The sequence below is a fragment of the Carcharhinus amblyrhynchos genome, chromosome 11 (genome assembly GCF_965287045.1).
Source record: "Carcharhinus amblyrhynchos chromosome 11, sCarAmb.v2.hapA, whole genome shotgun sequence".
NCBI lineage: Eukaryota > Metazoa > Chordata > Chondrichthyes > Carcharhiniformes > Carcharhinidae > Carcharhinus > Carcharhinus amblyrhynchos.
The window spans coordinates 47,771,541-47,797,516 of NC_137334.1; the positions used below are offsets into that span (position 1 = coordinate 47,771,541).

A 25,976-nucleotide genomic window follows, 5' to 3' on the forward strand; every position below is an offset into this window, starting at 1 on the left:
GCAATTTAAAAAAGCACAGGCTTGAACATATCCTTTACGTTTGCAGAGAATGAGCCTTCCACATGAATTTATGTCATTTCTAGCAAGTGTAAATGAGCCATGTTATGAGCTCAACTGATTATCCTAAATTGGTTATTAGTGTAGCTGTTAGTGCATGCCAGAGTTTCCAGCAAGTGCTGCCCGTTTGCAGAATCCCATTTTAACAGAAAACATTTAGTTTTGGGTTTGGCAAGTGCGAACTGATTGAATATGGTCTGTATTCTGCCTATTATGAACAATTGAAGGAACATGCTGTATAATTCAATCAGCCAATTGCTGAGACATATGACCTAAGTACCTGGCATCACACTGGCACTGAATTTCATGTTACTGAATTGTGTGGTATGCAGAACGCCATTTTGAACCGATGGCAACATCCTGTTAGTGGAAACAAAACTCTCTAATGGCCACTACATAGTAGCAGCATTAAATGGTTTGCTTAACCTGTTCAAACTTCTGAGAAACTTTGCTTTTCCAGGGTAATTGGAGGTAGATGAGGCACCTTTCAGGTTCAAAAGTGGCAGCCTTTAGTCGATTTGCAAGTTTGTGGTAGACAGTGAACAATGATCTCATTAGCATTACTATCCCATGGATGCCACTAGTTACTAGGATAACTTTGATGTACTGTATTTCTGCATCAAGCATGCAAGGTGAGGAAATGATGTGAGTCGACCCATACTCTACAATAAGAAGACAACAAAAATGTCTCGGTTTGTGTTTGCTTCTGCAACAGCAGAAAATCTGTTCAGTTTAACACTCCAAAAACAGGTGTCACTCTGTATGCTGGTGTGAAGATTTTAGAAGCCTTTTCAGAGCAAATTACCTTTGCTTATCAAGATTATGTTGTTTTTCAATTAATTATGCAGATGACAAGGTGCATGTTACAGATCTTAACAATCAACTTCATCTCCTGGTTATTCCAAACTATAGACATGTCATATTTTTGTTTGACTCTTGGTATTAACTTCAGTTTTTTATTTGCATGTATTTTGCACTTTGTCCTACCAGCTAATTTTTTGGATTGAACATACAGATGCTTATAATGTGCACTTAGATTTTGAACCCATTTTCCAAGTTTAATATTTAAAATAAACTATTCTGGCTCATTGAACTTTTCTCTACAAAAAATTTCCCTTTCTCAAAGTCTCACTTTTCCATCACCTGCGCCTTTGAAAACCATCCAAGATTTCTCAGTTTGTTTATAATTCTGAGTGCCATAACTATGCTTCTATACTCTACTGTTATCTCTATCCAGCTATCAATAGTATACAGATGTTTTTTCAGCCTCTCTCAGATGAAGTTGATATTTTGATCCATTGTTATTGTTCCTAGCTTCAAGGTAACGTTTTCCATCAGTGGGATTTTCTGCTGCAATTGAAAGGCTGTTTGTCCAATGGCAGGACTTCTGATGAATTTTCGTTCTTTCCCAAATGATTTAAGGGCCAGTGACAACCTAATTTTATGTTTTATTTTTGGTGATGTTTAGATTTTAACAGCTAACTAACAGAATTAAATTTTAGTTGGAAAAATAAAAGACACGAAACATAAATTCAAACATATGCTTAAAGAGGGAGTAATTCACATACAAAGAGGGAAAGGCAAAGGAAGGAAACTAGAAAGTGACCCAAAACTGAAATGGATCAGCTATTTCTCCTCCTGACTCCCCAGAGCCTGAGCAAGGCACAAGTCAGGAGTGTGATGGAATACTCACTACTTGCCTGAATGAGTGCACTTCAACAACACTCATGTAGCTTGACACCATCTAAAAGTAACCTGTTTGATTGGCACCCCATCCACCACCTTCAACATTCACTCTCCCCACCACCGATGCAGAATGTGTACAATCTAAAATAGGCACTGCAGCAATTCATCAAGGCTCCTTCAACAACATCTTCCAAATCCATAATCTCTGACACAAACGGCAGCAGATACATGGGAATAGCACCACCTGCAAGTTCCCTTTCAAGCCATAATCATCCTAACTTAGAAGTACACCACAGTTCCAAGATTCTGGAACTTCCTTCCTAACAGCATTTTTGGTGTACTTCCACCACATGGACTGTAGCAGTTAAAGAAGGTGGCTTACTGATTGTGGACAAGTCCCCAGGACCGGATGGAATGCATCCGAGGGTTCTGAAAGAAATAGCGGAGGTGATAGTAGATGCCTTGGTGGTTATTTTCCAGACGTCGCTGGATTCCGGGGAAGTGCCAGAAGATTAGAAAACGGCTAATGTTACACCGTTGTTTAAGAAGGGTGCCAGGCAAAAGGCAGGGAATTATAGGCCGGTTAGTTTAACGTCTGTTGTAGGTAAAATGTTAGAATCCGTCATCAAGGAGGAAATAGCGAGGCATCTTGAGGGGAATTGCTTGATAGAGCAGACGCAGCATGGTTTCGTTAAGGGGAAGTCGTGTCTGACAAATTTACTGGAGCTCTATGAGGATGTGTCTAGGGCGGTGGATAGAGGAGAGTCGGTGGATGTGGTCTTTCTTGATTTTCAGAAGGCGTTTGACAAGGTACCTCATAAGAGGTTATTGCAGAAGGTCAGGGGACATGGAGTTGGGGGTAGGGTGTTAGCGTGGATAGAGGATTGGTTATCAAATAGGAGGCAGAGAGTGGGGGTCAATGGGTGCTATTCGGATTGGCGGTTGGTGACTAGTGGAGTGCCCCAGGGGCCGGTGCTGGGGCCTCAGCTATTTACCATTTATATAGATGATCTGGAGGAGGGAACCGAGTGTAGGGTTTGAAATCTGCTGACGACACCAAGATTGGTGGAACGGCAAATTGTGCGGAGGGTGTGGAGAGTCTACAGAAGGATCTAGATAGGCTGGGTGAATGGGCCAGATAAGAACATAAGAAGATAAGAAATAGGAGCAGGAGTAGGCCATCTAGCCCTTCGAGCCTGCCCTGCCATTCAATAAGATCATGGCTGATCTGTCGTGGCTCAGTTCCACATTCCTGCCCTCTCCCCATAACCCTTAATCCCCTCTCTTATCAAAAACCCATCAACCCGCGTCTTAAAAATATTTAGCGAGGTAGCCTCCACCACTTCAACGGGCAGAGAATTCCAGAGATTCACCACCCTTTGAGTGAAGAAGTTCCTCCTCAACTCCGTTCTAAACCGCCCCCCCCTTTATCTTGAGGCTGTGTCCCCTAGTCCTACTATCCTTTCTGAGCGGGAAGAGTCTCTCCACCTCTATCCTATCCATCCCATTCATCATCTTATACGTCTCAATGAGATCTCCCCTCATTCTTCTAAACTGTAATGAGTACAAGCCTAATTTATTCAGCCTCTCCTCATAGCTCAACCCCCTCAACTCCGGCATCAGCCTAGTAAACCTCCTCTGCACTCCCTCCAAGGCCAAAATATCCTTGCGTAAGTACGGCGCCGAAAACTGCACACAGTACTCCAGCTGCGGCCTCACCAATACCCTATACAGCCGCAGCAAGACCTCCCTACTTTTATATTCGATCCCCCTCGCTATGAAGGCCAGCATCCCATTCGCCTTCCTGACCACCTGCTGCACCTGCAAGCTTGGTTTTTGCGACTCATGCACAAGGACCCCGCGGTCTCTCTGCACCGTCGCCTGCTGCAGTTTTTTGCCACGTAAGTAATAATCCTTCCTACCATTATTCCTACCAAAGTGGACCACCTCGCACTTGCCAACATTAAATTCCATTTGCCATTTCCTGGCCCATTCGCCCAGCCTATCTAGATCCTTCTGTAGACTCTCCACACCCTCCGCACAATTTGCCGTTCCACCAATCTTGGTGTCATCAGCAAATTTCGACACCCTACACTCGGTTCCCTCCTCCAGATCATCTATATAAATGGTAAATAGCTGAGGCCCCAGCACCGACCCCTGGGGCACTCCACTAGTCACCAACCGCCAATCCGAATAGCACCCATTGACCCCCACTCTCTGCCTCCTATTTGACAACCAATCCTCTATCCACGCTAACACCCTACCCCCAACTCCATGTCCCCTGACCTTCTGCAATAACCTCTTGTGAGGTACCTTGTCAAACGCCTTCTGAAAATCAAGAAAGACCACATCCACCGGCTCTCCTCTATCCACCGCCCTAGACACATCCTCATAGAACTCCAGTAAATTTGTCAGACACGACTTCCCTTTAAGGAAACCGTGCTGCGTCTGCTCTATCAAGCAATTCCTCTCAAGATGCCTCGCTATTTCTGCCTTGATGACGGATTCCAACATTTTACCTACAACAGACGTTAAACTAACCGGCCTATAATTCCCCGCCTTTTGCCTGCCACCCTTCTTAAACAACGGCGTAACATTAGCCATTTTCCAATCTTCCGGCACTTCCCCGGAATCCAGCAACGTCTGGAAAATAACCACCAAGGCATCTACTATCACCTCCGCTATTTCTTTCAGAACCCTCGGATGCATTCCATCCAGTCCTGGCGACTTGTCTGCAATCAGCCCCTCCAGTCTGTCGAGTACCGCCTCTCTAGTAACAGTAATGTCATTAAGACCCTCCAGTCCTACCACCTTTCCATCTCTAACACCCGGCAAATTATTCACGTCCTCCTCCGTGAAGACAGAAACAAAAAAGTTATTCAAGCCCTCAGCCATATCCCCATCCCCTACCACTAAGCCCCCCTTCTCATCCTCTAAGGGACCAACGTTCACCCTAGCCAGCCTCTTCCTTTTTATATATTTATAAAAACTCTTGCTATCCTTTTTTATATTAAGCGCTAGCCCAGCTTCATAGTTTCTCCTACCCTTCTTTATCAACTTCTTTATCAACTTCTTTGTCAAACTTTGTTGACATTTAAACCTCTCCCAATCCTCTTCTTGCCCACTACTCTTAGCTACTCTAAACGCCTCCGCTTTTAATTTAACACTTTCCTTCACCTCCTTCGTTATCCACGGCTTATTACCTCTCCTCCTACTGTCCTTTTTGACCATCAGAATAAATTTCTGCTGAGCACCAAGAAAGATCTCCTTAAAGATCCTCCACTGCTCCTCAGCAGACCTACTTTCCAGCTCCCCCAGTCCACATTCGCCAATTCTTCTCTCATCCTACCGTACTCCCCTCTGTTCAGACAAAGGACGTGCGTCTGGGAACCCACTTTCTCCTCCTCCATCTGCACCAGAAACTCCACCATACAATGATCACTGTCCCCAAGAGGATCCTTCACCGCAAGGTCCCTAATTCTACCCACCTCATTACATAACACCAGATCCAAGATAGCTCGCTCCCTCGTCGGCTCCAACACACACTGTTCCAGGAAACTATCCCGGCAGCATTCCAAGAACACCTCCTCGAGCCCACCGCGTCCAACATGGGTCGACCAATCTATACGCAGATTGAAATCCCCCATAACTACGGCCGTCCCATTCCTGCACGCCACACTTATTTGCGCGTTAACAGCCTGCCCCATCTCCAGATCATTATTCGGGGGCCTATAGACAACACCCACCAGCGTCTTCCTCCCTTTGCTGTTCCTAATCTCTACCCACAACGATTCCACTTTCTGCTCCTTGGCTCCAATATCATCCCTTGCTACCACCCTGATGCTATCCTTAATCAGCAGAGCTACGCCCCCCTCTTTTTCCTCCCGCCTATCCTTCCTAAATACTTGATACCCCTGGACATTCAGCTCCCAGTCCCTGTCACCTTGCAGCCACGTCTGTGTAATGGCCACCAGATCATATCCATTTGTGCCGATCTGTGCCACCAGCTCATCCACTTTATTCCGAATGCTTCGTGCATTCAGATAAAGTGCCTTCATCCCAGCCTTCACCTGGACCCTATTTGCCATAACGCCACCAACCATACCCACGCCCCCTACTCTCTATTATTGGGACATCCTCGGCCCCTTCCCTTACCTGTACCCTCTCCTTAACTTTAGACCCCGTAATGTCACCTACCCTCTTGCCCCCCCCCCCCCCCCCCCCCAATTAGTTTAAAGCCCTGTCTACAGTCCTTTTTACTCTATTCGCCAGCACTCTGGTCCCAGCACGGTTCAGACCAACCCCATCCCGCCCGAATAGGGCCCACCTACCTCAATACTGATGCCAATGCCCCATAAATTCAAACCCATTCCTCCCACACCAATCCCTGAGCCACCCATTCACTTCCTTAATCTTATCAACCTTAGGCCCATCTGCACTTGGTTCAGGCAGTAGCCCAGAGATAACCACCTTGACGGTTCTACTTTTTAATTCCATTCCAAGCTTTTCATACTTCCTCCCCAGATCCTCAGTTCGCATTTTGCCTACGTCGTTGGCACCCACATGTACCACAACGACCGGATTCTCACCCTCCCACTCCAGGTTCCTCTGCAGCCCAGATGCGACATCCTGGACCCGAGCATCAGGCAGACAACACACCCTTCTGTGCACTTTGTCATTGTGACAAAGGACTGTGACAAAGGACAGTGTCAATACCCTTCACCCCACTATCCGGCCTACTCCTGCTCCTATTTCTTATGTTCTTATGTTCTCAAGGGCAATAAGGGATTGGAAATAGATCCTGACCTAGCCAGCAACATTCACATCCCATGAAAGAATGTTTAGAAAGGAGGTATGGGACTCTCCCTGTGTCATCAACTGGCAAGTGAGGTCTTGCCGCCCAAATTAAATTCCACCCAGTGTTTCCACATGTTAGGGTTCCACCTCCTCCCCTCAGTTTTGCAAGACTTCCTCTGCATACCATTCCAGTGGTCCTCATCCTATGCTCCCAGCCTCCAGGACATTCTCTCCTAAAATATGTTTAAACACCAAGGACCCCTTCCTTGTACACAGAAGCCCGCTCTGGTAGTCCATGCCAAATTACACCTCCTATTATTCTGGACTTTGAAAGCCCAGCTCCCCATACTCTGTGTTTAGGAGTTCTCATTCCTTTACCTCAACTATGCAATATCACAACTTCACCCCACCCTGCAGTTGCCAAACCCTCTGATACTATCAAACCTTAAGAACCATCCAATATAAATTCCATATTTCATACACCCAATGTTACCAAATCCAGAAATCGCTCATCCAGTTGCTTAATATGACAGCCATTCCAATCCTATGAGAAGTGAAATCCCTAACCAAAACTCTGACAGTCTCATATCCCACATCCTCATTACTGCTGAATCTCACCTAATTCCAATTTGAAGCATGTTATCCACCATCCTATTGTGAATCTTAAGTTTAAAGAAAGTAGGACAAAAATAGAGAGTAAATGAATGTATTGGGGTGAATTTTATGGCTTGCTCTGCCAGAGTTGAATTTTTGGCAGGAGGAGGCATGTACAAAGTGATAGGAGACTTGCCCAACATCTCTCCTCCTGCCCCTGATCTGTTCTCCATGAAACAATGCATGGTTAAGGCATCCACTAACTATCCATTTTAGGCTTATTGAGGCCCTGAACTGCCTAATTAAGTGGTAATTAACAGTGTCATGCTGCCTCCACTGTCATAAACAGTGTCTAGTAGCAGGAGGGGTGGGGGTGGGGTTGTAAATTATGTAAACTGTAGCAAACAACTGGCCTCCAGCACCACGACTATATTCCTGACACCAGCCATTGCTCTAATCTGCAACCTGACATATAACTGTGCTGAGTGTTATCTTCCTGAATTCAGAGCAATTTAATTTTGTAGATTTAGAGACAGAAACCTGCACTTCAACAACAAAATGATACATTATGGCTTATATTGTATAGTGCTGTTGTCCTCATCAAACTCTGTATTCTGTGACTTGTAAGTGGTGAGGTTGAGGTGTGACCCAATGGAGGATTTTAAAATAATCAAAGATTTTGAAGAGTGAATACAGAGAGGGTGTTTCTGCTGGTAAGGAAGAAGATAACTAGAGACCAATATAAGATGGTCACCAAGAAGTTCAATAGGCAAATCAGAAGAGCTGTTTTGTCTAAAAAGTGGTGTGAATATGGAACTTGTAATCTCAGGGAGTGGTTGATGAGAATAGAATAGATCAACATACGAATTAGGAGCAGAAGTAGGCTACATGGCCCCTCAAGCCTGCTCCACCATTCAATAAGATCATGGCTGATCTGTTCGTAACTTCAACTTCACATTCCTGCCTGTCCCAATAACCTTTTGCCCTTTTGTTAGTCAAGAATCTGTCTAGCCCTTGCCTTACAAATATTCAAAACGTCTGCTTCTGCTGCCTTTTGAGGAAGAGAGTTCCATCGATCTTAAATGAGTGGTCCCTTATTTTTAAACAGTTGCCCCAGTTCTAAATTCTCTGACAAGGGGAAACTTCTTCATCACATCCACCTTGTCAATATCCCTCATGATCTTAAAGATTTTGATTAAGTCACGTCCTAAACTCTAGTGGATAAAGACTTAACCTCTCCAGCTTTCCATATGCAACACCTCACCCATTGCTGGAATTAGTCTAATAAATCTTCTCTGAACTGCTTCTAATGCATTTACGTCTTTCCTTAAATAAGGAAACCAATACTGTACATTATGTTCCAGATGTGGCCCCTTCCCATCCAACTGAAACATAACCTCACTATTTTTGTTAGCAGTTTCTAAACGATAACATCCTATTAGCTTTCCTAATTACTTGCTGTACTTACAGACCAGCCATTTGTGATTCATACACTAGGACACCCAGATCCCTCTGCATCTTACAGCTCTGCAATCTGTCCCACTTAGATGATGAGCTTTTTTACCAGTGCCACGGTGTACTGGTTTAACGTGAAGGTTGCCCAAATGTGCCGCAATATCAGTTTCAAAATTATTAATACATAAGTATTGTTTCGAAACCCAACTAACCTTCGTCCTGAGCTCAGAGATTGGGAAGTCCCAGTGAACGTTGGGCCGCCTGAGCATGTGCCAGGAATGGGCTGCACATGCACAATTTGGATTCTTTAACTTCATCAGGCACAGGAGAAGCCCCATGCACGCGTGTATAGAGAGAAAATGAAGAAAACCCTGCTGGGTGCAGTGTGCCATTGTCAGCAAGTATCCCAAAAAGAGGGACAAGAGGGGGGAACAAGGACAGGCCCCAAAAAGAAGAAGAAGATGGGAATTGAAACAGGAATCAGTGGAGTTAATAAAAGAAGTAACAGCCTCCAATTAAACAAAGAACAAAAACAGCCCCGGAAACAGGCCCTTCGGCCCAATGAGCCTGCGCCGCCGTCTTAACACCACCAGTCCCCCCCTCCACCCATGACCCTTGCCTAATGTTTTATGGCCATCCACTTTGAGGGAAACTAATTTAGGGACAATTTATTACTGCCAGTCAGCATAACAGCACATCTTTGGGGTGTGGGAGGAAACCGGAGCACCCGGAGAAAACCCACGCAAGCACAGGAAGAAGGCGCAAACTCCCACAGACACTGGCCCAAATCCATATGTCTGCACAGCAATCAGTGATAGTCACTGAGCTGTCGTCTTGCCCAGTATCTGGTCCAGTTTAGGCACACACTAACAACATGAAGCACTAGGCCAATCTCGAACAACCAAGAGCAACCCAAGTACAACCCATCGTGTGTATGCCCCTCGTTGGACACAAGGCGGACCAACTTAAAACCCGTGAATGAAAAGAGAGAAAAAAAATTATTGTTGTACCATATCCATTTGCCTTACCAGGGACGCCCCAATGCTAATGACCCTTATTTAAAACAATCTCCTATATCCACCCATCTCCAACCCAGTCATGTGCCTGTCTAAGTTACTCTTAAATGACTCTAGCGTGCTTGCCTCCACCACCTTACTTGGCAGAGCATTCCATACCCCCACTACCCTCTGTGTGAAAAACCTCCTTCTAATATCTGTGTTATACCTCTCCCCCCTCACCTTAAGCCCATGGCCCCTTGTCCTATGTGTCTCTATCATAAGAAATAGCTTACCTCTGTTTACTCTATCTATACCCTTCATAATCTTATATACCTCTATTAGATCCCCCCTCAGTCCCTGTCTTTCAAAGGAAAAGAGCCCCAATTTATTCAATCTTTCCTCATACCCCAGTCCTTCCATACCAGGCAACATCCTGGTAAACCTCCTCTGCACTCTCTCCAGATCTCCACGTCCTTCCGGTAGTAAGGCGACCAGAACTGGACGCAGTACTGTAAATGTGGCCTAACCAACGTTCTGTACAACTGCAACATTAGACTCCAGCTCTTATATTCTATAACCCTTCCTATAAAGGCTAACATACCATAGGCTTTCTTCACCACACTCTCCACTTGCACTGCCACCTTCAAAGACTTGTGCACTTGCACCCCCAGGTCTTGCTGCAATTCTATACTCCTTATAGGCTTACACTTTATCATATAACTGCCCTCTACGTTATTCTGGCCAAAATGCATCACCTCACATTTATCCGGATTAAACTCCATTTGCCATGAATCTGCCCAATCAACCAGCCTATCAATATCCCACTGTATTGCCAGACAGTGCTCCTCACTGCCCGCCAATCCAGCCATCTTGGTGTCATCAGCAAATTTGCTGATCACACCACCTACTCCCTCTTCCAAATCATTTATATACACTACAAAGAGAAGAGGTCCCAGTACTGAGCCCTGCGGCACCCCACTAGTGACAGACCAGCTAGAAAAAGACCCCTCCACTACTACTCTCTGACTCCTCTTTGCAAGCCAGTTCTCTACCCATCTAGACACCTGGCCACATATCCCATGAGCTTTAATCTTCTGTACCAACCTACCATGAGGGACTTTGTCAAACGCCTTACTGAAATCCATATAGACGACATCAACGGCTCGTCCTTCATCGACCGTTTTTGTCACCTCCTCAAAGAATTCTACCAGATTCGTAAGGCAAGACTTCCCCTTGACAAAGCCATGCTGCGTATCCTTAATCAGATCACAACGCTCTAAGTGCTCATAAATCCTATCCCTAAGAATCCTCTCCATCAACTTGCCTACCACTGGCGTTAAACTCACCGGCCTGTAGTTACCCGGGCTATCCCTCCTACCCTTTTTAAACAACGGTACCACGTTCGCTATCCTCCAGTCCTCTGGGACCTCACCTGTGTCCAAAGAAGAGACAAAGATTCACGTCAGAGGCCCAGCAATCTCATCCCTCGCCTCCCTAAGCAGCCTAGGATAAATGCCATCGGGCCCCGGAGATTTATCGGTTTTAATGCCAGCTAAAAGCCCTAACACTTCTTCCCTCGTAATCGATAGATCATTCAATTGGTCTACCGCTCCCTCGATGACTGTACCAGACATCAAGCCCCTGTCCTTCATGAATACTGACGCAAAGTGTTCATTCAGGACCTCCCCCATTCCCTCTGCCCCTAAGCACAATTCCCCTCGTCTGTCCCTGAGAGGACCGATTTTACCCCTAGCCACCCTTTTGCTCTTAAGATAGGAGTAAAACGCCTTTGGATTCTCCTTAATCCTGTCTGCCAAAGCCATCTCATGCCCCCTCTTTGCTCTCCTACCTCCCCTTTTGAGATCCCTCCTACTCTCTCTGTAATCCTCCAACGCTCTCTCTGTTCCCAGCTGCTTAGACCTGACATATGCCTCTCATTTCTTCCTAACCAGGTCTTCTATATCTCTAGTAATCCACGGCTCTCTAATCCTACCTTTCCCATCCTTCCTCCTAACCGGCACATGCCTTTCCTGCACCCATTGCCGTTTTCCCTTGAAAGACTCCCACGTGCCTAACGTGGTCTTGCCTTCCAACAGCCTATCCCAGTCTGTATCCCTAAGCGCCTGCCTAATCCGGCTGTATCTAGCCTTCCCCCAATTTAGCATCCTCCCCTTAGGACAGCTCTCATCTTTTTCCATTCGTATCCTAAAGTAGACAGAGTTGTGGTCACTATTAGCCACATGTTTGCCTACTGCAACCTCAACCACCTGACCCGGCTCATTGCCCAGAACTAAATCCAGTATAGCCCCCTCTCTAGTCGGGCTATCTACATACTGCTGTAAGGATCCTTCCAATACACATCTTACGAATTCCTCCCCGTCCGAACCCCCAGCTCTAGGCACCTTCCAATCCACCCCAGGGAGATTAAAATCACCCACTACAACAACCCTGTTCTTCTTACACATGTCCAAAATGTCTCTACATATACCCTCTTCCACTGCCCACGGGCTGTCGGGCGGCCTATAGTACACTCCTAGCATAGTAATGGCCCCCTTCCTATTCCTCAACTCCACGCACAGAGACTCAATTCCCAACCCCTCCATGTTATCCTCCCTCTGCACTGCTGTGATCTGCTCCCTAACTAAGAGCGCCACTCCCCCTCCTCTTTTCAAACCTCTCCTATCACGCCTAAAACACTTATACCCTGGAATATTTAGCTGCCAGTCCTGCCCCTCTTTTAACCACGTCTCTGTCACTGCCACCACATCTAAATTCCTCGCGAACATCAAGGCCTTAAGTTCATCCGTCTTACCCGTCACACTCCTCGCATTAGAACAGATGCACTGAAGACCCTCAGGCCCACTCGGATCCTCCTTCCCCTGGGAGATTTTCCTATCATCTAGACTTACCCTGACCTCCAACTCACTCCCAGTGCCTGAGCTGTCTCTCTCCTCCCCACCCCCCTTCCATATTAGTTTAAACCCTGCCGAAACACTCCAGCTAACCTCCCAGCTAAAATATGTGTACCCTTCCCATTTAAATGTTCCCTATCCCACTTGTACAAGTGCCCTTCCTTTGCAAAGACTTCCCAATGGTCTACAAAACTCAGGACATTGAGGAGTAGATCTTAAATGAAGTTGGCTCAGGAGAAACTAGAGAGAAAGGACAGAAAAGAAGCTGTGAGATTTGAGAAGACAGCCGAAGGTTGGTAACTCGGTGGTGCGGGTGTTTGGGGCAAGGAGTACCCATTTGGAGCAGCAGTGTTCTGCTTAGTAAGCTGAAATTATGCTTGTAAGTTGATGATTGACTGTATCAGAGGAATCCAGGGGAATAGAGTTTCGGAAGGTGAGACTGAAACCCCACAAGGTTGCCCATCATTGTAACTATATGAGTTGGAATGAATTTTTGAGATAATTAGAAGGCAAGATGTTCAAAGCTGGAGATTGGAAACTCTGGTGAGAAAGACAACATTCAGTGAGATTTGTAGACTCATTACTGATGGAATGTGTATAAAGCACTTCAGACACTTGAATGAATGAAACGTAAAACATAGTCAATGTAGGATGAAGTTTGTGCAGGTTTCAGATGATGCAATTACTTGATGATTGAGCTTGTAGCCAAATCAAGGAAGTCGCACACCATTGCCAAAAGCCTAATTCTGCAGGCAAGCAAAAGTATTTTGAGCATAATGTTCAGAGCTGATGCCATCAAAGAAATCGACAACTGATAATATAATCAAATGGCATATTGATGAAATGTCAGATATTGAATAGGTGCTTCAAGAGAAATTAGAAATGAGTGGAAAATTTGGGCCCTGTAGATTGATGATTCCACAGATATTAACAGACACTGCCAACTCTTCGTCAATGTCAGATTTGTTGAAGAGGATTCTATCAATGAGAATATCTTCTGCATAAAATTACCCAGTCATGCGACCGGAGAGGAAATCTTTCATGTCACCGCTGCTTACGTAGAGGAAAACGATCTTAAATAGACCAAATGCAAAGGCATCTGTACTAACAGAGCAGTTTCCAAGATAGGAAAAGACAAAGGGTTTCTGAGCAAGGGGAAAGAACAGAATCCTGACATCCAGCTCAGCCATTGTATCTTGACTGTGAAGCCCTTGTTGCTAAAACAATGCCAGCTGAGTTAACTGCGGTGTTGGACCAAACAGTGAAAATTGTGAATTATATAAAATAATGTCCTTTGAAATTGCACTTGTTTGCTACCTTGTGCGACGAGATGGGAGCAGAGTACCAGGGTTTACTTGTGCACACACAAGTGCAATGATTAACTTGGAGGAGAGTCCTCTCTTGTGTTTGTAAACTCCATAATGCACTGAAAGAATTTTTGATTCTGCGTGATTGCCACACAAAGATTTGATGTGTGATGCATCTCGATGTGCTAAGCTTGCGTATCTTTCAGATAAATTCAGCCATCTGATTGAGCTGAATGTTAAAATGCAGGGAAAACAAGAACATTCTAACTGCCACATCTAGGCTTCAAGGCTTCAAAACTGACCTTTTGGCAGGAGAAAGTGACAAGTGAGTCGATTGTGATGTTCAAGTTGGCATTGCAAATCCTGCTGGCAAAACCATATTCAGCATCATCACCATACATCTTAAAACACAGAAGTTCAAATGCTACTTCCCTTCCATAAGCTTGGAAGACTTTGACTGGATACGTGATCTATTTATTTCACTTTTTTTTTGAATCAGCAAAGACTATGTTTACAAAAAAAAAGCGAAATTCACAGAACTCAGGAAGGATTGTGCACTGGTTGCTTGTAGGACAAAACTATCCATCTATTTCAGATCGCGTTAGACCAGTATCCTTACTGTTTCCCACAACTTACATGTGTAAATTTGCATCCTCAATGCTGGCTTATGTGAAAAAAAATAGAAGGTCGGAGTGCCTGTCAGTGGAGCAAGAACTGCGAGTCACCCCGTCATCAAGAGATTCTGATCACAGAGATAGGCCCAGGTGTAATGCTGACATTGCTGGTAAGACGTTGCTCACAACATTGCCTTCATGTCGGCGCAACATCGTGGGCCGAAGGGCCTGTTCTGCGCTGTAATGTTCTAATGTAATGTTCTATGTTCATCTACATTCGACTTTAATTCATGTACTTTTGATTTCATAGTATTTTCATAGGATCATAGAATCCTTACAGTACAGAAGATGCCATTTGGCCCAGTGAGTCTGCCTCAGCTCTCCAAAAGGCCATCTTGCCCAAGCCCTCCTCCCCCGCCCTATCCCTGTAAACCCCACACATTTACCATGATTAATCCATCTAACCTACACACCTTGGGACACTAAGCACTGCCAATTCACCTAATCTGCAGATCTTTGGACTGGGGGAGGAAACTGGAGCACCCAGAGAAAACCCGCACAGACATGGGGAGAATATACAAACTTTACACAGTCACCCGAGGCTAGAATTGAACCCGGATCCCTGGAGCTGTGAGACAGCAGTGCTAACTCTTTTTTTGAATGAATAAGGTGTATATTAACTTTTTTATTGTGACATGAATATGAACTTTCACATTGAGAAATGCAGACTTAAGAAAACTGAAAACAACTAAAATCGTTAATGGGAACGCTTTTAAATTGTGTATATTTTGTTTAGAAGTATTGTATTGGACATGCAATTGGTAATTGGACTTTCATTATAAATCTGCATAAACTAATGAAGATTGTATTCGATGGAGGTTTGATGTGTTCTAACCAGGTTTTAGAGATAAAAGGCTTTTGTTAGAGGATGAAAATAGGTGTTGGGAGAAAATATGTGTACTTCAAAACTTTTTATTGCATACAGCTTGGTGAAATGAAAGTACTGAGCTGGCAATCACTCTTTTTGTAGATGACCAATGCTTTGAAACAATGCTGGGAATTTCTTCAAAGTTTTAGCTAATTGGTTACAATAACTCTGGAAGATTGGCCGAAACCATGCTTACATTTCTCTGAAGTTTGTGCCTAGGTTCTGGCAGCTATTGGGATAACTCATGGTGGAAATTCCCAGCACTGATCCTGATATGACTATCTTGGTATGAAGCTAGAATACGTTTGTTGTGATTAACATGATAAAACGTTGAACTCAGAAATTTATACTATTCCTCTCACCATTGAAATCATATTACAACATTGAGATACAAGTATTTTCTGTTTGCTATCAGAGTGGAAACCAGTATACTTTTATATAATATGTGAAAAATTGCTGAATTTTTCGTTCTACATAATTCTTCTTCACTGTTGCAAGAAATTCTCCAGCTCATGTCTGAGCTTTATTGCTCCTTAACTTATAACATAGTATCTACTTTTCAGGTGTCTATTGGTATGAGTCTTTTAAACAAATTTTAATTAAAACACCAACCTGATATTGCCTAATTTGTATTTACTTAAGAGATTAATATTCAATAAACAGAACTAGAAAAACTGCTACTGCAATTCAGTGGTTTGGTATAGTAAATATAGCAAGATCTTAAAACTGATTCATCCACTAATCAGCTGGAAGTTATGCGCAAGAAAGTTTTTTTTATATTAAAGAATAATTCTTTATTTGAGAATGTGGAAAAATTGGGAATGCAGAATTCTGTTGTATCTTGTACTATAGAAAATGTTTTTTTTTGTATTTCAGATCAGTTGTTGCATGTGCTAGCAATGCACATGCGTCTTTATAGAATTGATTCTGCTTACAATCCCTGGGCCCGACTTACACGACTCACACAGCCTGTTGATTTAGGGTGAGTCCTCATTTACCATTTTCCTATTTTGCACAAGATTCATTCTTCAAGAATTTTCTCTGCATAGTTTTTTCAAGCAATACTATTAGTAGCAGGGCATTTATTCTGACTAGTTTTAGATCCTCAGGTTTGCACACGTGGTGATTTTTGTAATGCTGCGGTCAGCAATTTTTCTCTAATTTTTCTTGTCTAACTCTAATAAATAACTGCTTGATCTCCCATACTATTAACCACGGTAAGCTAGAATATGGTCACAAATTTGCCTGTTTCTGATGTCTACATGTTACCTTCCTTGCCTCTCGCCATCAGCTCTTTCCCTTGCCTCCAACATGCTCTCTCTCTCTCTCTTGACTCCTCATTCTTTCTTACCTCCCCATCCCTTTTGCCTTCCCATTCTCAACCTGGTCTCTCTTCTCTTGCCTTCCCTTTCTCTTTCTTTCTCCCTCCTCCCATCCCTGGTCACATGTCTGGAATCCAGTGCAGGTTTTGTATTCCTCCTGGCTGATCTCCTATTACCACTGTTGATTGGCTGCTTTGGACATTGTCAGAACAGTGGGCCAAGTAGCATGCGATAGTTCCCCAGTCTTTGCTTTCTGGCTTGCCTCTTGTGAGGAGAAGTGTGTTTGTTGGTATCAGTTGTGGAGGTGCAAACTTGGTGGGTGCCTTCTTCAGAGCTGGAGCAGGATATGGTAGGACAAGCATCTGGAGGAGACAACTTCTCAAATGATGTTGCATGTCTATCGTGAAGACCCATTTGCACTGCACCAATCTTCTGTATGAGACCAACTGAAAATGTCATCATCAATATGGATCATATCCTGACTTGAGATAATACATCAGACGATTTTTTTGTGAATTTGATCAACAGTAACTCGTAATTAATTATTTACTGATTGTGTTTCATAAATGCTGAGGTCATTCTGTTTTATTTATTAAAGAAGGTTGACCAAAGCTTAGAAAATGCAAAAATGTACTAAATGCAGTACCAAACCTAACCTCACACCTTGGATCATGAAAGACCTATATCCTCCCAAGGTTAAGTGTGCCACATGTCAGAAGCCTCTTGACATTGAGGATATGGGCAAGGTAGTGGTGAAGAGTCATTTGACTGGCAAAAAGCACAGCTATGACAATCAAAGAAGGTGCATCTACTTCTGCATCATTAAGGTCTGTCTGATCATATTTTAGGCCTAGAAACAGAAATAGTCTACAAACTGCACCATCAACATCTTGTCATCTTACTTCACCCCCTCAAACAATATTGAAATCTGAAGTTCTGTGGAGACTGAAAGTGTTAGAAGCACACTATTCTTTTAATGCTACAGAGGATGTTTCCAACTTGTTTGAGTTGGCATTCCCAGCCAGTGAGATTGCTGCTTGTTTTCAGTGTGGAGAGAATAAAACAACTTATTTGTCAATGTATGGTTTAGACCCATTCTTCAGCTCATTATTCATAAGAATAGGAGTAGATCATGCAGCCTGTTGTATCTGCTCTGCCATTCAATATGATTAGGCCAGTCTTGGGCTTCAATTCCCTGAGAGACATTTATCCTAGTCTTAAATATAGTCAACGATGGAGCATCCATAATCCACTGGGTAGAGATATTCAAAGCTTCAACTCTGAAGTGAACAAATTTTTCTCTATTTCAGTCCTAAATGATCAAACGTTTATCCTGAAACTGCAGCTCCATAATCTAGATTCCACAGTTTATGAAACAACCTTTCAGCATCTATCAAGGTCCTTCAGAATTTTGTATATTTCAATGAGATCACCTCTCATTTTTCTTAAGTTCAGAGAAGATAGGCCCAATTTACTCATCATTGAATAATCTTCTCATAAGACTGTATTGCCTCCATTGCAAGTATGTCCTTAACTATGGAGGCCAAAATAGCAGATAGTATCCCAGGTGCAGTCTTACTAAAGCCCTGCCTTGTTGTAAAATTTCTTGATTCCTATACTCCAATCCCCTTGCAACTAAGGCCAACATACAATTTGCCTTCCAAATTGCTTGTTATACCTTCATGCTAACTTTGAATGCCTTGCATGAGCACACCCAAGTGTGTCTCTACACCAACATTTACAAATTTCATCTCTTTTAAAAACAATTCTGCTTCTCTGGCCTTGAGACCTTGCACTTTCCCATTTTATATTTCAGGTGTAATTTCTGTTGCGCACTCACATAACCTGTTTGTATCTCTTTGTTGCCTTTCTGTGTCCACTTCACAACTTCTGCTTTCACCTAGCTCTACATCATATGCCAGCTTAGATATATTGCTCTGTTGTCTAAGTCATTGATATAAAGAATTGAAGGCCCAGCTTTGATCCTTGTGGCATTCCACTAATCACAGTCTGCCAGCTTGCAAATGTCTCTTTCATGCCCACTCTGCTTCCTGTTCATTAACCAATCTTCTACCCATTCTAATATATTATCCTCAATTTTGTGAATCCTTATTTTGCCTAATAATCTTTTGTGTGGCTCATGTAACAATCCATAGATTGTTACATGAACATCTTTGATGTTCTGCATTTTTCTTTGCACCCAGGTCTTCAAACGTTTTGAATAGAATACCATTCCTACATTGACCCACAACAATTGAATAACCAAACCCTAGGCATCTCCTGGTCACTGCTACAGAGAACAGTATTTAACTCTTTAATAAGCTGCCCCCTTTCACCACCATGTTACCTTTTCTTCTGTCCCACGTGAATGTCATTTTGCAGGCACAGGTGGCTTAAAAATGTTAGCATGATGTGACCAGCTCTTTATATTAGACCACAACTATAGGAATATGTTGAGGCCACCAAAAATTGGCAAAATCACCAAACCAAAGACCAAGACACATGAAACAATATGTGAAGCAGCTAAAGATTACTGATTGAGACCAAAGGAGAATTTTTCATCTCTGTAGCAAGTGAACTGGAGGCTTTACTGGCAGATTCTTAAACTGACACATGTATATGTACCATTTCTTTCTTCTGACCTCAGTAGTGTAGTGAAGAACCTTTTGGAGCACTTCCTGAAAGAGAATATACTTGCTAATGCAATGACAGCCCTAATATCGCATAAAGTCAGTATCATGGACCTCAAAGAAAATCTTAAAGGTGGATGTGGCATTTATTACCAGGGACTAGTTATCATATCCAAAAAGGAAGGGGAAAGATAAGTGATCAAGCTCTACTGCAGTTCACATCGGAAGGTAATCCTCAAAAACATAATCAACAATTTGTTGAAAAATCAATTATCCTCTGGACTGCACATCAACCTAGTTGAACCCAACGTTCATTGCAGTGAACTGTTTATGGATGCAAGCCATGTTAATGTTCATCATAATGACCTGATCCTGAAAGAATTCCAGTTAGCCGACAACTGAAAAGGTGGAGAAGATCACATTGAGCTTGTCTTTCAGCAGGGAAACAGGTTGCACACCATCTACTTTGGCTTTTCTTTGAATGTAAAGTAGAAGCATTTTTGGGCTACAATAAAGTTATCCCTTTCTTTGTCACATGGCCAGACATCAATGAAGCAAGCATAGACAGAAAAACGATGTTTTTCTGTGGAGAGAGAGTAGAGCCAACAGTTTGTGTTTAGATGACCCTTCGTCAGAACATTTAGATCAGCAAAGCAAGGATTGTCAGAGGACAAAAGAGTTGGTCGTAGAAAACCAGAAAGAAAATTCTTCTTTCAAAGAGACAAATTAAGAACAGGAGTAGAGATGTCTCCTCTTTGCTCCCTGGGTCTCCTCTTTGCTCCCTCCCCCCCCCCCTTTCGTCCCCAGTCCCCCCCTGCTTTCGTCCCCAGTCCCCCCCTGCTTTTGTCCCCACTCCCCCCGCTTTCGTCCCCACTCCCTCCGCTTTCGTCCCCACTCCCCCATGCTTTCGTCCCCACTCCCCCCACTTTCGTCCCCACTCCCCACCCTTTTGTCCCCACTCCCCCCCTTTTGTCCCCACTCCCCCCCTTTTGTCCCCACTCCCCCCCTTTTGTCCCCACTCCCCCCCTTTTGTCCCCACTCCCCCCCTTTTGTCCCCACTCCCCCCCTTTTGTCCCCACTCCCCCCCTTTTGTCCCCACTCCCCCCTTTTGTCCCCACTCCCCCCTTTTGTCCCCACTCCCCCCCTTTTGTCCCCACTCCCCCCTTTTTGTCCCCACTCCCCCCCTTTTGTCCCCACTCCCCCCCTTTTGTCCCCACTCCCCCCCTTTTGTCCCCACTCCCCCCCTTTTGTCCCCACTCCCCCCCTTTTGTCCCCACTCCCCCCTTTTGTCCCCACTTCCCCCATTTTGTCCCCCATTTTGTCCCCCATTTTGTCCCCACTCCCCCCCTTTTGTCCCCCCTTTTGTCCCCCCTCCCCCCCTTTTGTCCCCACTCCCCCCCTTTTGTCCCCACTCCCCCCCTTTTGTCCCCACTCCCCCCCTTTTGTCCCCACTCCCCCCCTTTTGTCCCCACTCCCCCCCTTTTGTCCCCACTCCCCCCCTTTTGTCCCCACTCCCCCCCTTTTGTCCTCCCTTTTGTCCCCACTCCCCCCCTTTTGTCCCCACTCCCCCCCTTTTGTCCCCACTCCCCCCCATTCGCCCCCTCTCCCCCCCATTCGCCCCCTCTCCCCCCCATTCGCTCCCCCTCCCCCCCATTCGCTCCCCCTCCCCCCCATTCGCCCCCTCTCCCCTGCATTCGCCCCCCTACCCCTCTACTCCCCTTTGACACCTCTACCCACTTTCGCCCCCCTCTACCCTCCTTTCGCCCCCCCGCTACCCCCCCATTCTGTCACCCCTGTTCTGTTCCCCACCCCCCCCCCCCCCCCCCACTCTGTCCCCTCGTCCCTTCGTCTGCGCCCCCTCACTCCCGGTGTGCTATCAAATAAACCTGTTGGACTTTAATCTGGTGTTGTGAGACTTCTTACTCATGAACCACATCATATAGCACAACTGTTTACAAACTGTGGCCGGTTTACATCAAATTGATAAGTTGTCTCCTGGGTATGATAGTGATCGTCGCACTGAATATTTTTATACCGAATATTTTTTCCCAAGTAACAAATCTCGTAACTACTTTGCTATTTCCAGTATAGTAAGATCGGAAATGTTTATGCTGGTTTACGGTGCGAACAGTTCAGTCGATAAAACATTTGTGGGCGGCATGGTAGCACAATAGTTAGTACTGCTGCTTCACAGCTCCAGGGACCTGGGTTTGATTTCTGGCTTGGGTCACTGTCTGTGTGGAGTTTGCACATACTCCTCATGTCTGCATGGGTTTCCTCCAGGTGTTCCGGTTCCCTCCCATAGTCCAAAGATGTGTGGATTAGGTTGATGGGCAATTTCAGCATGGCCACTTAGTGTCCTGAGTTGCGTAGGTTAGAGGGATTAGTGGGTAAATATGTAGGAATATGGGGGTAGGGTCTGATTGGTATTGTGGTTGATGCAGACTTGATGGGCCCAATGGCCTCTTTCTGCACTATAGGGTTTCTATGATTTTTATGATTTTTCAAATTCTGTAGCTTAGGAGTTCATCACTAACTCAAATCTGATTTGACATCAATAGCGCTTAAGTATCCTAGGTAGCTAATGAAGCTTTTCTAAATTTCCAAGACAATCTATTGATAACAAACTTTCATCATTTACAAAAGAAAACTGGGGTGTGGTGATGGGCTTTATTTAATCAGTTTTTTAAAATTAAAATTATTGTGAAGCCAGTGCTTGTTTAGGCTACTCTGTTTTCTTGAGCCTGTCTTTCAAGTGAAAAGTAATTCACTGTTTAAGGTCAACTGCATAATGAAACTCATTTGAAGCAGATGAAATCTGAAATCTACAATAACAAGGCTGTGTGTATTAACAATCATCTCACAAACTCTAAAGTGATCAGTTTGTGTAAAACAGCCATTCAATCAACTGTCTGTATATAATGATTTAATTTCTGTTTTCAGAATATGCGATGACGAGAAACCAGAGGTGCCATTATTATACCGGGATGTTTCATCTCTCCTGCTCATTCTTGTTTTAACTATGCCACAAGAATTACACAAAGGTAAGTATTAATTTTTAGACCCTTGAAGATTGTGTGGAACTTTTAAAAGGACATTTTTGTAAGCTCCAAGAACACTGATTAAACCTTGAGTGTAACAAACAATTAGAGCAAATGCTTATGTAGCAAATTAATGACACTTTATCTTCATGCACAAATTTGCACTGAAAAGATTTTTGGTATGATCTTGGCATACTTATCAGTATTGTCTGTCCCTTTACCTTGCTATCAGCTTGCGAATACAAAAAAGGACAGAAGGTTGGAAAGCTGTTGTGGGTTTCCTTTTATTAGTGAAGTAATGTCCTTTCAATGACCTTCATCTGTTAACAGTACTGTGATCTAAACGATCCTTCAATCTTAACTCAGTGCCTGAGGGATAAAGATAGCAATTTACATTGAATTTTAGCAGTCACAATTGCAGCAATCATGTATAATAAGAGACTGTACACAAAAAAATGACAATTACAGTAATGCTTACTGAATGCGACATGTACTGTCAACACATAGCCGGAGGCAGCGCAGGATGTGTGATGAATGCAAACTTACAAAGGTCTTTGGTTATAGTAATCAATTTCAATAAATCTGTTCAGCTTCTTTTTAAAATTGGAAATTCCTTTAGGGAAAAAAAGTTAATTTAGTAACTAATTTAAAAAAGACTATTGCACATGTTGAATTTGCATGTGGGTATGTCTTGAATAATGGTGCATCATACATGTGAAATACTGAAACAATTAGCTTTTTTGGAAGCAAAGATTGCCACCATGCAGAGGAGAACTCAACCATTCTTTTGCCCCTGACTGGAACCATGGGAATCATATTGTCTTCTTCGCAGATGGATGAGAATTGGTATCTTTTCCCATCCTACATTGATTAAACCAAAGTAAATGCTATCTCACTGTTCATTCTGTGAAAGAAAATTGATCTGATCCCATCAGAAAGAGGCACAGCTGCAAATTGAGTGTTTTATTACAGAAAGGACTTCGTGATGGAGGTCAGAACATTTGTTGGTGCTAGGAGTGTGAATGTAGATGGGGGTGGGGCAGCAGGAGAGGTGGTGGACTGGAGAAAAGGCGAGTGGGTCAACACACAAAAAAAGCTTTGATTGGTAACAACTGTCTCCAGACATGCTGTATACCTAACTGCATGTATTGTGTAACCCATAATAACTGTAAATGTACTGTCATCAGAATCAGGTGCTCCTCATTTCGGTTAGAAACATGGGTGATGGAGGGAAGTAGTGAAGCAGAACTGCCACAGTTTCACTTGATCTTTGGTGGAATCAAGGAGGGCAAACACACAGTCCAGCTATATACCCACAAATCTGGCATGTAGGATTAAAAAGTAAAAATAATTGGAGGATTATTTTATGAATGCATTCTGCTGGCAGGGAGCATCAAATGCCAGGTGAACTTTATTGAAAGTCAAACTCCATATCATTAATGTTTTCAATACCAGACAGCGTGTTGCATGGTTGGAGATGTGTAGCTAATTGTGTGTGTTTGCTTTATACTTAATGTCTTCTTCAAACTTCACATTGCTGCCTGCCCCCTATAACCTTACACCCAACTCCCCTTCTTTGTTTATCAAGAATTTATCTACTTCTGCCTTAAAGATATGCAAAACGCCGCTTCAACCACCTTTTGAGGTAGAGAATTCCAAGGCCTCACAACCCTCTTAGAGATTTTTCTTTCCTCGTCTGTCTTAAATGGGCAATCTCTTATTTTAAGCAGTGGTCCCTAGTTCTAGATTCTCCCACGAGAGAAAACTTTCTCTCCACATCCACCCTGTCAGCTCCCCTCAGGATGTTGTATGTTTAAATAATAAAAACTAAAACGCTATTAAATAGATTGGCAATTGTTACTGTAGTGTTAATCTACATTAGAATACAATAATATTAAAAGAAAGGATTACATTTATATTTCATGACCTCAGGACTCTCAAATCACTTTGCAGTCAATGAAGTATATCTGAAATGTAGCCACTGTACCAATGTAGGAAATGAATTAGCTAATTAGTGCACAACAAGATCCCGCAAATAGCAATGTGATGATCAATTTTTGTGTTGTTCGTTGAGGGATAAATATCGGCTAGGACACCAGAAATAACACGTTTGCTCCTCTTTGAAATATTGCCGTGGGATTCCATCTGGAAAACCAGATAGTACCTCAGTTTAACATTTCACTCAAAACATGAATGCATTGATATACTGATATATATTTTGCATTGCAATGCTATTATTTCTCATTGGAGCAATATTTTATGTTTAAATTTATGTGTGATTGGGAAGTCATCCCTGTTGCTCTAAGTTTATGGTTTTGTTGAATATTGTTGTACTTCTTAGTTCTGTTCAGGCTTTTCAATATTTTTATGAACTTTTGTGTTGATCAAGTTTAGGGATGTCAGATACAAGTTGAAAGTTTTACTAGTGAACCCAATTCAGAGGGTAGACACAGATTAAACCCTCTCTTCTCACATTGCATGCTATCCTTAATTTCAGTGGACAGTCTCTACTGCTCTGGTAAGTAATAATTTTGAAAACCAGTTAGTGTTCTGATCTTTCAGGTCAGATTTCTAATTTAGTATTGCATTATTAGCACTTTTCCACTGTTGGATAATATCCTCTACAGAAGTTCATTTTGTTCAGGACTCTTCCAGCTGAAAAAAATGTGCATCTTCATCTCTCCAATCCAAATTGAATTTGATTGCACCCTGCAAGATGAAATGGTTTTCATGCTTCATCCAACATTTGGCTTCCTCACAAATAACCACTTTGAATAGCTACAAATTAAAGTTTAATCAATGTAGTAAGCAAAAAGAGCATCAAAGAGCAGCACATTGTTATTTAAGCAATAATTTTTTTGTGAAATATTAATATTTTAGTTGAATCTTTGTACTTAAGGTGAGGGTTTCTAGTACTCACCATTGGGACATTTTACATTTCTTGCATTCAGTATCAGGATCAAGCATTCCTAGAGTCTGACTATCTAGTATCCAGTTATTGGTTATTTTGCACTGCCTCATTTGAAATTTCTGTTTTCCATCTTATACCCTCTCCCTCTTTTGCTCTGTCCTTAACTCTTTCTCGTTCCCACTCTTTTGCATATAAGTTTCAGTTATATGATTATTGTTTTCTTATAGATATTGGAATTAATTTTTGCTGAATTCAGACTTTCTGCACATTTGAAATGTTCATTCTTCCCCCAGTTATGCAGAATGTAGTTGAGTAAAAGATGTATCAACAGGTCTAATATTTGTTCCTCAGGAGAAAATAAATTATGTAATCTAGAAAGCTCTTAGTATATCAGGTTCTGAAATATTTGAAATATCAAGCGGGGTGATCTTACTGGTTTGACCTGCCAGTTGATCTGGGAGGTAAACGGGTAAGATCAGCAAGAGGTGAAAAATTAGGTTCACATCTAGTTCTTGTTTCACACCATGTTACCAACACTGATTTGCCAGCAAAATATGAGCACGAAGCCAACTTCAATATTCCTGACATAAAATAATTTAAATACAACAGGGACCAAAAGTGATGGCCTTGCCGGTGCGGTCGGAGACCATTAGACATAGAACATAGAAAAACTACAGCACAAACAGGCCCTTCGGCCCACAAGTTGCGCCAATCATATCCCTAC

General features: G+C 43.2%; 1 protein-coding gene across 4 annotated transcripts in view; it reads left to right on the forward strand.

Moving 5' to 3' along the window:
• ubr3 (ubiquitin protein ligase E3 component n-recognin 3) overlaps positions 1 to 25,976 on the forward strand; it is a 333,307-nt gene that overhangs the window by 253,838 nt on the left and 53,493 nt on the right. For all 4 annotated transcript variants that reach the window (XM_080199025.1, XM_080199026.1, XM_080199027.1 and 1 more), the window contains 2 exons: positions 16,225 to 16,330; positions 22,244 to 22,344. In XM_080199025.1, the coding sequence (XP_080055151.1) occupies positions 16,225 to 16,330; positions 22,244 to 22,344 (207 nt within the window). The remainder of the gene's footprint in view (positions 1 to 16,224; positions 16,331 to 22,243; positions 22,345 to 25,976) is intronic.